This window comes from Arabidopsis thaliana, chromosome 3 (genome assembly GCF_000001735.4).
Source record: "Arabidopsis thaliana chromosome 3, partial sequence".
NCBI classification, from domain to species: Eukaryota; Viridiplantae; Streptophyta; class Magnoliopsida; order Brassicales; family Brassicaceae; genus Arabidopsis; species Arabidopsis thaliana.
Window position 1 is genome coordinate 16,765,037 of NC_003074.8, and position 13,639 is coordinate 16,778,675.

Sequence of the window (13,639 nt, forward strand, 5' to 3'; positions counted from 1 at the left end):
GAAAAACAAATAAGTATTGTTCGGAAACTAACCATTACATTTTTTTAACTCTTAAGTACTACAAGACGAACAAGGAAAACTGTTACACTGATCCGTTATTTAACGACTCTATCTATAACTATTTTAAAGTAAATTACTAATGAAACTGAATCTAACTAAGATTTTCTGATGAAAAAAAAGAAGGAAATTTTGACCAAAGTCAAACCAAGCTTATAAAAAGGAAATTTTTGTTCTCATCGCTATCAGAAAACTTTTACAGAGAAAAGCGAGAGAAAGAAGAAGAATGGAGATTGATTCTGAGATTTCTGATTCATCGTCAAGCAACAACTCGATGATCCCTCCTCTTCCTCAAAACCCTATTTTGACTGTGAAACTCTCTCCGATCATTCTCCATGTACGACGTTGCTCGAAGAACATTAAAAAGAAGAAACGTACACGGACGCCTTTGAAGAAGAAGAAGAAGAGTATTAGTAGCAGTGTCGAATCTATAATCGGAGTCTCATTCAAATCCGCCTCTCAGAAACATTCCACCACCGTAACTCGCGACGGAGGAGTTAAAAAGATTTCCTCTTGGGTGAAATCTAGGTTACTTGGAGAAGGGGCTTACGGTTGTGTTTACCTAGCGACAAGTAAAGATGACATATACAAAACAGAGAGAGCGATCAAAAGTGCTGATGTTTTAAAGGCTTGGAGTCTTATGCACGAAGGAAGGATCTTAAGAAGTTTGCAATCTCCGTTCGTGATTCGTTGTTACGGCCATGAAATTGCACGAGAAGGGACTGGTCATCAATATAATTTGATTCTCGAGTACTGCTCTGGACAGTGTCTTGCGGATATGATCGAAGATAATCAAGGAGGGATACCGGAGTTTGATGTCAAGCAGTTCGCTATAGATGTTCTGTCTGGTCTCAGTTACATTCACCGCAGAAACATTATTCATTGTGAAATTAAACCGGACAATCTCTTACTCAGCCCTGTTGATCACCGGTTTAGGTCTAATGGGTTTTTGACAAAGATTGCAGATTTCGGTTTATCAATGGAGAAAGGTTCTAAAGAGTATGGAAACGGACGTGGGCACATGAGAGGGACAACTAGGTACATGGCTCCGGAGTTAATAGGCGGTGGGCTTCTGGATTTTGCTGTTGACATTTGCGCGTTTGGATGTTCTGTTTTGGAGATGCTAACCGGGAAAAGGGTTTGGGGAGAATATGGTGATTTGGCTCATGATGATTGGGTTGATTTGATCGGTCACAGTGATCTCACTCCTCAAATCTCGATTCGGTTATCTGCAGAAGCTCAAGACTTTCTGATGAGGTGTTTGGTTAAGGAGCCTGGTTCGAGGTGGACCATCGGTGAACTCGTGGACCATCCGTTTCTCTGTTCAGATGAAGAGTTTTCTCACAATGGATTTGTTTATGATTGAGTTTGTTTATGATTGAGTTCTGTTTCGTAGTATTGGTAACTGCAAGTATTTTGTAGTATTTGGTAAAGTATTATAATTGTTGTTAATGGATTCATGTTGAGTTCTCTGTTTCATTATTAGTTTGCAGTTGCAAAGTAGAGTAGTCACTGTATCAATTCACCGAAAACCGAGTCTCCCTATTCACCAAGATCCTTCCTTTACCAAAAGATAGATTTTTTGCAGTGATCTTGCATATTTTGTGTCTGTACATAGCTGGAATCTTGGAATGGAGATTGCTAGCTCCTTCTGACCCGGCCATAGTAGGCGATACTTTATTCCCTCGTCAAGCAATATAGCTGAAGAAACCTATAAAAGAAAAGACTGAAACCATCACAAAAGAAAAAGAGCTCGAGAAACCAATTTAGACATGAAAAGCTCTCAGATTTGGCCAGCCATACATACTGAAAACGTCAAGAACAATCACAGAGCAGATCGCTTGACGCAATGTGAATGAATCAAATGAGCATTTCTTACAAAGTAACACTATAACTACTAAAACCACACACAAAAGATGCAGCAGAAACAGTGTTTATGTGAATAATTAGTCCACAAAGTTCTACTTTTCTCAAACACAAACAGAACAAGAACACTTAAAAGATTCAAAGAGACATGGATCTAATCTACTCTATCATAATCATTCTGGTTTGTACCCAATTCAAGCCTTAAGTCTATCAACCAGAATCAAAATTTTCACTATATAAAAGACAAAACTTTATCAAATCAATGTTCATATCTACCTTAAGGAAAGCCAAGATTTTGATGACAGTTTCACCAACTAACTTGTTGTTAAGAATATCTCAATACATCAACACCACAGTCTCTACGTACACATCGCACTCACTTATCTCCACCATTTTTAGAATGAGAGACTCCATTCTCTCTTCAAGAGCATTTTTAGGGTAAAAAGTGCGAGAAAACCAAAACTCTTGGACTAAAAGAACATTTCCAGAGGTTTTGTCATGAATGGTGTTGTTTTCCAAAATAAAACCTTTATTTTATTTTTATTTTTATTTCTTAAAACTTAGATTTTATTTCCAAACTAATTGTATTTATTATTATTATAGTCTTCACTGTTGATTATAACTAATTAAGATCATAAAAGTCTTATAAAACTATAAAGCATATGTTAAAACATATTACAGACAATATTAATTTATAGAACGTTATATTAGAATATGTCATAAAATGTATAAAATAAAAACACAAAAAAATCATTACTTATAAATAAATAACCAAATTCTATTACAATGCTTCTATATATGATCAACCAATGCATTTCTAAGTGATAGATATGAGTCTCTTTATATTAAAATTTTGGATTTTCTTCATTTTAAAGTGTTTAGTTAAGTTTATATATGAAAACTATATTTATATTTATGAGATATATTATTATTCGGACTACTATGACAGGAAAAAGAATTAGTAAAGTGATTTATGCAATATATATATAACTGTTAGAACTAAAGTGATTTGGAGTAAAGTGATTTGGAGACTTTTGGTCGACGTAATCCAAAGAACCACCGCGTGGTTACCAAATGACATAAACCATGGAAGAGTTGACAATGTTTACTGGGTTTTAGTCATAGGAGGAGTCTTGAACCTTGGCTACTTCCTTGTCTGTTCTTGGTTTTACAAACCTCAAGGATGATGAATGATGATCATGAACAAGAAGCTGCGGTATCTCACTCATCATCTTAAAAGTAAACTGTCCTTTGTTATCGTTTGAAGTCTTGAGCTTTCTCATGATCCTAACGAGCATATTCTAACCTCAAAGTATTATTCACTCTCTAGTCATTGAAAGCTAGTATTTTTCAGTTTTTTGAAACTGTTTCTTTCTTGTTCTTTCCTTTTATATATCTTACACAAATGACACATATATATTGTATAAATGATCAAACTTCTATTCAATAGATAAAGTCTTCTGAAATTCGTAACAATCTCACTCGTAAACACCAAATCAAATCGTATTTTAATTTACCTTGTCCAAGAATTCAATCCATCTCTGACAAATTTGGTTTTGGCCAAATCATCAAAATCCGTAATTAAATTTAGATTATGACAATTTAAATGAAGATTCCTTAAAACTTTGTAGTATTCTATGTTTTTCTGATGATTAGTGCGTGCTGCTGTTGAAGATCCGGCCAAATCATTTATTACATTCGCCAACTTAAAGTTGACAAACGACAACAGAGGATAAGTTTTCTTTATTCGGTTATATATTGTACATAAATTGGATAAGTTAACATATCATTACACCAACAGTCATAAAAGCAAGGGGGTTGCATGAGTTGGTGTTTTCATTACATGTAGATTATGACTCATGCAATCCACAAAACGTTAGTGGAGACTAGGGTCCATTTGATCTCTCCCTCTCTCGTTAATCATGAGAGCTAGTACTGTACCATTTGATGAAGAAGGTGCAACCTCCAATATTAGATTTTGTGTCAACGGTCTTCTTCCTGTTTAAATCATGGGATTGTTGAATCTATTCTTTTAAAGGTATATTATCATTACTCTGAATATCTTAATATAGAAAGAAAAAAAAAGAATATCTTAATATAGAAGAATTTTCTATAAACGGAAATTTTCATGTACGTTTGTCTTGAAAATATTGTCATGAATATGTAGTTAATGAACGACTACATAATGACTAATATCAAATAGAATTTGTCGATTATTCGTTTTAGTTTAAGACGAATTAACCACTAATTTGAATTGCTATTTGACATATTATATTTATATTTTTTTATTAAATTAAAATAAGAAATAATTCTTTAAAAATATATTAAACTCAAAATTAAAATACTAAATTAAGAAAAAAATGTCTACAAATTAAAAACCCACACAAGTGACAGTAACTCCTGATCCGTCTTGTTCTCTGTCATGGCTAGTTTAGAGGTCTGGTGATTTTGCAAACGTGGTGGCTAGATCATTTTTTGCGGCCAAGATGATTATTGTTTATATTTTTGAACACAAAACACAGACACTGAGACAAATGTTGATTATTTTGGGTGTTATATATGTTTGGTGCAACTACCTTGTTAGGTCTTTCAGAATCATAACTTTTTTTCTCTCCATATTTTATTTGAAAAAAGTGATGTACTATTTTACAAAATTTCTTCAAACTAAATCCTTCAGAAGCTAAACTCATATGTCATGAAACAAATTACAAATTTTGTTTGATAGACTTTAAAATCACCGAGATAAGTTTGTATGAGGTACCGTAAGTTCTTTTGTGAGTTGACTTATCGAGAGTGGTTTATGAGACCATCTAAAGCGCTACTGTTCTGGCTACAGTAAGTAATATATACAACATTGGCGTTGGTAAAATTAGCAAAGATCATTAACTTCTAAAGGTCATCATATGATCAGAGGCTACGGAATCTAAAGTCCATTTGCTAATCTTTTTTTTTTTTGTTAAACAACAAGAAATATGGAGATTCTCACATAGAAAGTTGTGGTGACTTGACTAACAAGATAAAAGAAACAAGGTTTCATGGGGTTGCTGTTTTCATTGATTGATCATGCAGTCCACTAAATCTTAGTGGAGACTCCATTTTATCTCTACCTTTCTCGTTAATCAAACCAACCACTCTACCATCTGGTGAAGAAGGTGACCCACCATTAGAGAGCTTGTGAGTTGTGACCGTTAAGCATAGTAGCTCCCATTGAACCACCTGTAAATTCAGAAGAAGAAGTGTCGTTGTTAGTTGTTACTTATTCGCTGGAAGAAGATAAAATAGGTTTGTTGTATACACGTATGGTGTTTAGACCTCCTCTTCATAGTTCGTATCATAATTTTGGAAGCTTTTTTACGTATCTTGTTATTCATCCATATAGAGGAAGATATGATGAGCCTCAAAAAAATCCCTAATAGCAAAAGTAAAACCAAAAGTAAAACCAAGTGTCGTTAGCTCAATTGGTAAAGATCCTAGGCGAAGTTTAAAGGTTGTCGGTTCGACTGACGCTTGGGACGAAACTAATATTACATGCTGTGGTTTCGGTTCTGGAGGATTACGGGCTTCAGTCCAGAACTTCATGATATTCAAAAAAAAAAAAAAAAAGTAAAAACAAAAATAAAATAAAATTTCACAGTAACTAATAAGCTTCTTCTCTCTGATCAATGAAATAGAATGCGTAAAGACAAATTTTGATCATAAGATATGAATGTATAGTGGGCAAAGTATACTCTCTGGCCACTATTGATGAATTAGTGGATACTAAGGAAAAGTGGTAGGTCTGGCAAAATCCTTTTCTACATGTTTATTATTACATTCACCACGTGATTTGGGAACACGACAATAGTTGATGAGATATCAGAATTCGGTTAGGTAATATTATATAATTGGACTAAACAAGATCATTAGCAAATCATTGCACAACATAACTACTCTGTACTTGCTTATATATACCTATTTAGTGTTATTTATTTCTAACTGCATCATAACACATAAAACACAGTGGACGTAACTCCTCTGTTTCCTCTGTTCTCTGTCATGGCTAGTTTAGTCTCTGGTGATAAAGAAGCTCAAATCTCTGGCGATCCAGGCAGCAAGCGCGGTGGATGGATCACTTTCCCGTTCATGCTCGGTTAGCTAGTGTTTTTTATTGTTTTGGTTTTATGTTTTCGAAACCAAAACGTTGACAAATGTTGGGTTCTATGTCGTGCAGCTACTTTGTTAGGCCTTTCCGTGACTTCTTTCGGATGGGTAATGAATTTGATCGTCTTCCTAATCGAAGAGTTCAACATCAAGAGCATCGCTGCTGCTCAGATTTCAAATGTTGCCAATGGATGTCTCAGCATGTTGCCTGTTGTTGCAGCCATTCTAGCTGATTCTTTCTTTGGAAACATTCCGGTCATCGCGGCCTCTTCTTTCATTTCTCTGCTTGTAAGTCCAAGACTCTTTCTGTTGCATCAATTCTCTTTTGTGGTCTGATAAGCTCACCAGTATATGAAAACGTTTGTTTAGGGAATCGTTCTCTTGACGCTTATTGCATCTTTGGACTACTTGAGACCTCGGCCGTGTGAAGCAGGGTCAGTCCTATGCACACCGCCGTCAAAACTCCACCTCGGGATCTTGTACACAGCCTTAGCTTTAGTGACCACTGGAGCAGGTGGGACACGGTTCACCATGGCATCCGCGGGTGCAAACCAATATGAGAAACCTAAAGAACAAGGAAGCTTCTTCAACTGGTACTTCCTCACACTATACGCTGGAGCTATTACTGGTGCAACAGCAATTGTATATATACAAGACAATGCTAGCTGGAAACTAGGGTTTGGTCTCTGCGCGGCTGCTAATTTGATCAGTTTCATAGTTTTTGTCTCTGGGAAGAGATACTACAAGCATGACAAACCAATGGGAAGTCCCTTCACGAGTCTAATCCGCGTTGTAGTCTCTGCTACAGTAAAAAGGAAGGCTGTAATATCATGCAACGAAGAAGACTATCATCACTATGGTCTCGAAAAGGAGGTCAAGACTTCTGCTGCAATGCCATCCAAGAGCTTCAGGTGAAAAAATCAAAACAAAAGCTTACTTGATTCTTGACACTTGCACATAGCGCTTAAATACCTTTTCATGTGCAGGTTCTTGAACCGCGCCGCTTTGATGACCAAAGATGATTTAAATCAGAAAGAAGGATCAGTTAACAACATCTGGAGGCTATGCTCTGTACAAGAAGTAGAAGATTTCAAAGCCATTCTCCGAGTTTTTCCTCTATGGTTATCAATCATCTTCGTGAGTACTCCTATGGTGATGCAAACAAGCTTGATTGTACTCCAAGCTCTAGTCACGGACCGCGGACTTGGTCCTAATTTCAAAGTCCCGGCCGGTTCCCTCCAAGTAATAATAATCATCACTGCATGCATTGTTATCATCATGAACAACTGGCTTGTCTTTCCAATGTACAAGAAGCTAACTCATAAGTTGCTGACACCGCTTCAAAAAGTCGGTATAGGCCAGGTTCTCACCATTCTAAGCATGGCACTCTCCGCGGTGGTAGAAGCAAAGAGGCTGAAAACAGTTGAAAATGGTCATCCCATGTCAGTGTTATGGTTGTTTCCTCCCCTTGTGATAGTAGGTATAGGCGAAGCCTTCCAGTTTCCGGCCAATATTGAATTATTTTATGGCGAATTCCCCGAGTCTCTGAGGAACACCGCGACTTCATTGACCTCGGTGGTGATTGGAATCTCTTTCTATTTGAGCACAGCTCTCATTGATCTTATCCAGAGGACCACAGCGTGGTTACCAAATGACATTAACCACGGAAGAGTGGACAATGTTTACTGGCTTTTAGTCATTGGAGGAATCTTGAATTTCGGCTACTTCCTTGTGTGTTCTTGGGTCTACAAATATAGAAACCTCAAGGATAATGATCAAGAACAAGATCCAAAAGATGGTACAATGTAAAGACACAACATGTTTCTATTCTAGTTCTCTTTACATTAATTCTCTCCTGTTAGCTTTTGTGTTTTCGTATGTTTTACCACTTCACATATGGAACTACATTTAGAAAATAATACTTTCAAACTGATGCAAGAGAGACATCATCTGATTCTTATCAAAGTTCTAAGTAAGAATTGACCTTATCTTACCCTTTCCCTCTTATGCATTTTACGGGGTGTATTGAAAGTGGAATTTTAAGATATTTGTGTACAATTTATAAATCTTATGTTATTTAAACATGGATTTTAAAAAATCTCATGAAATTCAGTGTTATTGAACTAATGATTTCAAAATCCATCTTAAAATCCACAGTTATTGAAAACGATTTGTAGATTTAAGTTTTAATGATTTTGGAGAATTTGAGAGGATTTGAGATGATTTGAATAGATTTTACAAAAATCATATGAACTTCTCTAAAATCATCAAAATTATTTAAAGTCTTTTTAAAAAAGTATAAAATGTGTAAAATATGGTTATTTTTAGTTTTTTTTTTTGTTTTACCACAAAAAAACAATCATTTATATATTTGGTGGAAGTTAACTCTTGCTTTCTCGGTGAATTGATATTTCTTTCAATTTAGATGGAACTGAAACTATTTTACTCTATTAGATCTTTATGAAAGATATGTTTTTGATATCTTACCGAATTAAAAAAAAAAAAGTCTATCATTTTCTGAAAGCAGTAGTGTAAAATTCAGTGGTGTCATGAATCCCAAACTTAAATCACCATATAGACTTTTTTTTGTGTGGTTAGTAATAAGTGGTAAAAGCTTATTAAATGTTCTAGCCGGTAGGTGTGGATCATATCTAAGATTTCATTATTTTCATATTCAGATTGAGACCTCCAAGATATCTTAATTAATATTTTGGGTTTAATAATCATAACTATTATGTTTGAAATCGGAATACAGTATCTAAATGTTGTAGTCAAGATTTGATCTTAATTTCCTTAATTTACTAAAAATTTTGATTTTTACACTTCTGTATCTGGACCCGTCTAACAAGAAAGAAAAACATCACCATCACTATCTATTGATCGAAGAAAAACACGATCGATGTCTAGATCGGAGAGAAAAGCATCATCATCAAACTGTATTTCTAAAAAAAATGTGCAATCAACATCAAAATGTATATCTTAACAAATGCGCCATTAATAATACATAATGATGAAGTAAGTATATTTCTTCTAAACGATCAATATGACTTACGTTATCATCATATGTTGTTGATGGTGCATTTGTTTCAGATAAACATTTTGCTGTTGATGACTCATTTGTTCAGAAGTATAGTTTGATGATGGTGCTTCTCTTTCAGATCAAGACATTGATCTTGTTTTTCTTTGATTAATAAATACTGACGATGATGCTTTTCTTTCATATCGTTTTTTTTAGACTGAGGTTAAAAACAAAAGTATAAAAAAATCAAAACTTGTTAGTAAATTAAGAAAATTAAGATCAAATCTTGATTGTAACATTTAGATATTGCATGCCGATTTCAAACATAATATTTATGATTAATAAGCCCAAAATTAAGATATTTTGGAGGTCTGAATCTGAATATTAGTAATAAAATCTTAGATATGATGCATCTATACCGGCTAGCTTCTACCACTTATTACTAACCAAATAAAGTTTTAACTTTTAAGTATTATGGTGATATGAATTTTGAAGAAAATTTTGACAAAACAATTCGTAGTACCTAACTGAGTTTTAAATTACTGCTATCAAAAAATGATAAAACTATTTTTTATAAATTCAGTACCATATGAAAAACATATATTTAGATAAGATATAATAGATCAAAATAGTTTCAGTTCAATCACACTTGTAAGTCCAAGACTCACTGATTCTCTCATGTACTACACAAAGCTTACCAGTTCTTAAACGTTTGCAATGCATCCTTCGCTGGACTCTGGTTGCATCATTGGACTACTTGAGACCTCAACCGTGTGAAACGGGCTCAATCGTATGCCAGCCGCTATCAAAATTACAGCCCGGGATCTTATATGCAGCCTTAGCTCTAATAACAATTGGATCAAGTGGGTTGCAATTCACCTTGGCATCCGTGGGTGATTATAAATTATATGAATATTAGTCAATGATTAAATTATATTTGGAAATTTTGACCCATTTGTGTAGACTGTGTGAGAATTATGTCATATTTGACTAATCTTTAATAATAAGAAGTTAGTCAAATATGTAATCAAATATAGTATAGCTACAAATTATTGTTTTATATTTTGACTACATATTATTTTAAAAAAATATATGAGTCAAATTTTGCAATGAATACATAGATCATTTTTCAGGAAAGAAATTTATTTATTCTTAATGTTGAAATATGTTTTTGTGAAAGCTAGTAATTTCGATCTTTATATATATTTAGGATAAAAGTTTGACTCTTATACCTTTATTACCATACCAATATAATAAGTAGCTTAAATTTTCAATTATGAGCTAAATCTCAGTCAAATATCTGATATAATTTCTTAGTCAATTTGTAATAGTCAAATTTCTAAACATAAGTGTTATAAATATTGACCAATTTACATGCAATTTAATATTTACTACATGAAATCTTAGTATAGTAGTCCTCTGGGAAGAAGTCATTTCTGAAGCACTTTGATGCGTTTCTACTTTCTATCGAGACTAACTGTAGGGTTTATAAAAAAAAAAATACATATATATTTAGAAAATAATGCAAAGAATGAGTATCTATCTATGAGGTAACTGCATGCTAGCGTGGTCGCTTATGTTACACCCCTAATGAACGATTTCGAATCGTTGGATCTTTATATCTGCTAGATGATTTTAGTTTTATTAGTGTGTCGTTTCTAAATTATGTTAATGATCTAAACACTATTAATGTGTTGTTTCTAAATTAAATTTGAGTTTTAATTATTATTTTATGCTTATCCTTAAATGATTTTTAACATAATTAAATTCAATTTAAATGAATTTTATACACATTAAATAGTTGGACACATGTTAATAAGTTAATCTTTTATTTGCTCTCACATAATAAGATGTCAAATCCTTAAAGAACTCCCTTCATCTTTTATATAATGGGCAGATTTGGACAGATTTCTCAGTTATGGAACTTTAATTGTGTAATTAAGAGAGATCCTTGTTTAATAAATGAGAGTGCCAAGTAGTTCAAAAAGGTAAGAGAAAAACTAAACTTTTAAACATATAATTATAACAACATTTAGTGTAAATCTTAATAACAAGTTTACCAAACAAGATCATTAACAAATCATTGCACAACATAATTATTCCGTACTTGCTTATATTTAGTGTTCCTCTGCTTCATCTGTTCTCTGTCATGGCTCGTTCAGTCGACACAGAAGCAATGACCACTCGCGATCCAAGCAGCAAGCGCGGTGGCTGGAAAACGTTTCCATTCATGATCGGTTAGTGTATTTTATGACTGTTTTGGTTTATGTTTTTGAGCACACAACATAGACAACTGATAGTGATTATTGTAAGGCTCTATATGGTGCAGCTACATTGTTAGGACTTTCCATAGCTTCATTCGGATGGGTGATGAACTTGGTCGTCTTCCTAATTAAAGAATTCAACATCAAGAGCATCGCTGCTACGCAGAATTCTAATATTGTTAATGGATGTGTGAGCATGTTGCCTGTTGTTGCAGCCATTCTAGCTGATTCTTTTTTCGGAAACATTCCCGTCATCTCCGTCTCTGCCTTCATTTCTTTGCTTGTAAGTCTGAGACTTAAATATTCTATTGTCTTGTGTGACTCACAAAGCTTACTAGTTGTTAAACGTTTCCAGGGCATCATTCTATTGACCATGATTACATCTTTGGACCACTTGAGACCTCCACCGTGTGAAACAGGGTCAATTCTATGCGAATCGCCATCAAAACTCCAGCTCGGGATCTTGTATATAGCCTTAGCTCTAGTGATCATTGGATCAGCTGGTACGCGGTTTACCTTAGCATCCGCGGGTGCAAACCAATATGAGAAACCTAAAGAACAAGGAAGCTTTTTCAACTGGTACTTCCTCACACTCTACACTGGAGCTATTACTGGTGCAACAGCAATTGTATATACACAGGAAAATGCTAGCTGGAAACTTGGGTTCGGTCTTTGCGCCGTCGCTAATTTGATCAGTTTCATAGTTTTCGTCTCTGGCAAGAGATACTACAAGCATGACAAACCAATGGGAAGTCCCTTCACAAATCTGATCCGCGTTGTAGTCGCTGCTACAAGAAAAAGGAAAGCTGTGATTTCATCTAGAGAAGAAGACTATCACCATGGGCTTGGAAGAGAAGGCAAGACATCTTCTGCAATGCCCTCCAAGAGCTTTAGGTGAAAAAACAAAAAAAACTTGCTTCATTCATCAAACTTAAAACAGAACTTAAAAGAGCTTTTACATGTGCAGGTTCTTTAACCGTGCAGCATTGAAAACCGAAGATGACTCAGTTAATAACAACTGGAGGCTATGTTCTGTTCAAGAAGTAGAAGATTTTAAAGCCGTTTTCCGAGTTCTCCCTCTGTTACTAGCCATCATCTTCGTTAGTACTCCCATGGTGACGCAAACAAGCTTGATTATATTACAAGCTCTAGTCACAGACCGCGGTCTCGGGCCTCACTTCAAAATCCCGGCCGGGTCCCTCCAAGTCATAGTAATCATCACTGCATGTATTGTTATCTTAATGAACAATTGCCTTGTCTATCCCATGTACCAGAAGCTAGCCCATAAGCCATTGACACCGCTTCAAAAAGTCGGTATAGGCCACGTTTTCATCATTTTAAGCATGGCGATATCCGCCATTGTGGAAGCAAAGAGGCTGAAAACAGTTACTAATGGCCATTCCATGTCAGTGCTATGGCTGGTTCCTCCCCTTGTGATAGTAGGAATAGGAGAAACGTTCCAATTTCCGGCGAATATTGAATTATTCTATAGAGAATTCCCCGAGTCTCTGAGTAGCACCGCGACTTCATTGCCTCAGTGGTGATTGGAATATCTTTCTACCTGAGCACAGCTCTGATCACTCTGATCCAGAAGACCACCAAGTGGTTACCAAATGATATTAACCATGGAAGAGTTGACAATGTTTACTGGCTTTTAGTCATTGTAGGAGTCTTGAACTATTTCCTTGTCTGCGCTTGGTTTTACAGATATAGAAACCTGAATGATGATGATGATCAGGAACAAGATCCAAAAGACGATACAACCTAAGACACAACGTGTTCTGTTCTTGTGGTTTTTGTTGTTTTGATCATCTTGAAAGACCCTTTTTTATGACAATAATCAGACAACAAAAACTCTTTCAACAACTACATAACCACTCTCACTATCTTGCTTAATTCTAACAGAGTTTGAAATGTGAGAAACGTGGTTTGGTTTTTTTTTTTGTTGGAGAAAAAGGAAATCATTTCTGTATTTCCTGATTCATAATTAATAATTTTAAGGTCTTATCATACAAAAGTGACTCAATGATTGGTCGAGAGTATATTAAATTTTAATAAAATTTATTTAAAGTTCTTGAATCTTTGTCTATTTATACTTTTCTTATGCTTGTGGAGTGGTTTACTGCTACTGAAGATAAGGCAAGATATGGGCGATTGCTTTTTAGTTGTTTATTACATTCACCAACCTGATATTGGCAAACGACACTAGGAGATGAACTGTCAGAATCTGATATGAAATTTTTGCCACCAAAAAAGATCACTACCAACATATAATAATTGATATGGATTTGCT

At 34.8% G+C, this 13,639-nt stretch overlaps 4 protein-coding genes and 2 long non-coding RNA genes across 6 annotated transcripts; 4 read left to right on the forward strand and 2 right to left on the reverse strand.

Annotated features, from left to right (window-relative positions):
- Positions 1-283: 283 nt before the first annotated feature.
- AT3G45670 (Protein kinase superfamily protein) lies at positions 284-1,423 on the forward strand (the record flags this gene model as incomplete). Its single annotated transcript, NM_114436.1, has 1 exon — positions 284-1,423. One exon carries the CDS (start codon positions 284-286, stop codon positions 1,421-1,423), a length of 1,140 nt encoding a protein of 379 aa, NP_190153.1.
- Positions 1,424-1,507: 84 nt separating this feature from the next.
- AT3G07225 lies at positions 1,508-1,725 on the forward strand. Its single transcript, NR_141307.1, has one exon. It is a non-coding gene; the product is annotated as an other RNA (long non-coding RNA).
- On the reverse strand, positions 1,702-2,087 carry AT3G07235. The gene has a single exon (NR_141308.1). It is a non-coding gene; the product is annotated as an other RNA (long non-coding RNA).
- Positions 2,088-3,038: 951 nt separating this feature from the next.
- On the reverse strand, positions 3,039-3,221 carry AT3G45673 (uncharacterized protein; the record flags this gene model as incomplete). The annotated part of the gene is made up of 1 exon (NM_001125306.1): positions 3,039-3,221. One exon carries the CDS (start codon positions 3,219-3,221, stop codon positions 3,039-3,041), a length of 183 nt encoding a protein of 60 aa, NP_001118778.1.
- Positions 3,222-5,851: 2,630 nt separating this feature from the next.
- On the forward strand, positions 5,852-8,149 carry AT3G45680 (Major facilitator superfamily protein). The gene is made up of 4 exons (NM_114437.5): positions 5,852-6,052; positions 6,134-6,351; positions 6,433-6,974; positions 7,050-8,149. Exons 1-4 carry the CDS (start codon positions 5,959-5,961, stop codon positions 7,870-7,872), a joined length of 1,677 nt encoding a protein of 558 aa, NP_190154.1. The 5' UTR covers positions 5,852-5,958; the 3' UTR covers positions 7,873-8,149.
- Positions 8,150-11,231: 3,082 nt separating this feature from the next.
- Positions 11,232-13,114, forward strand: AT3G45690 (Major facilitator superfamily protein; the record flags this gene model as incomplete). Its single annotated transcript, NM_114438.1, has 5 exons — positions 11,232-11,319; positions 11,412-11,629; positions 11,702-12,240; positions 12,314-12,767; positions 12,863-13,114. 5 exons carry the CDS (start codon positions 11,232-11,234, stop codon positions 13,112-13,114), a joined length of 1,551 nt encoding a protein of 516 aa, NP_190155.1.
- Between the last annotated feature and the right edge of the window lie 525 nt (positions 13,115-13,639).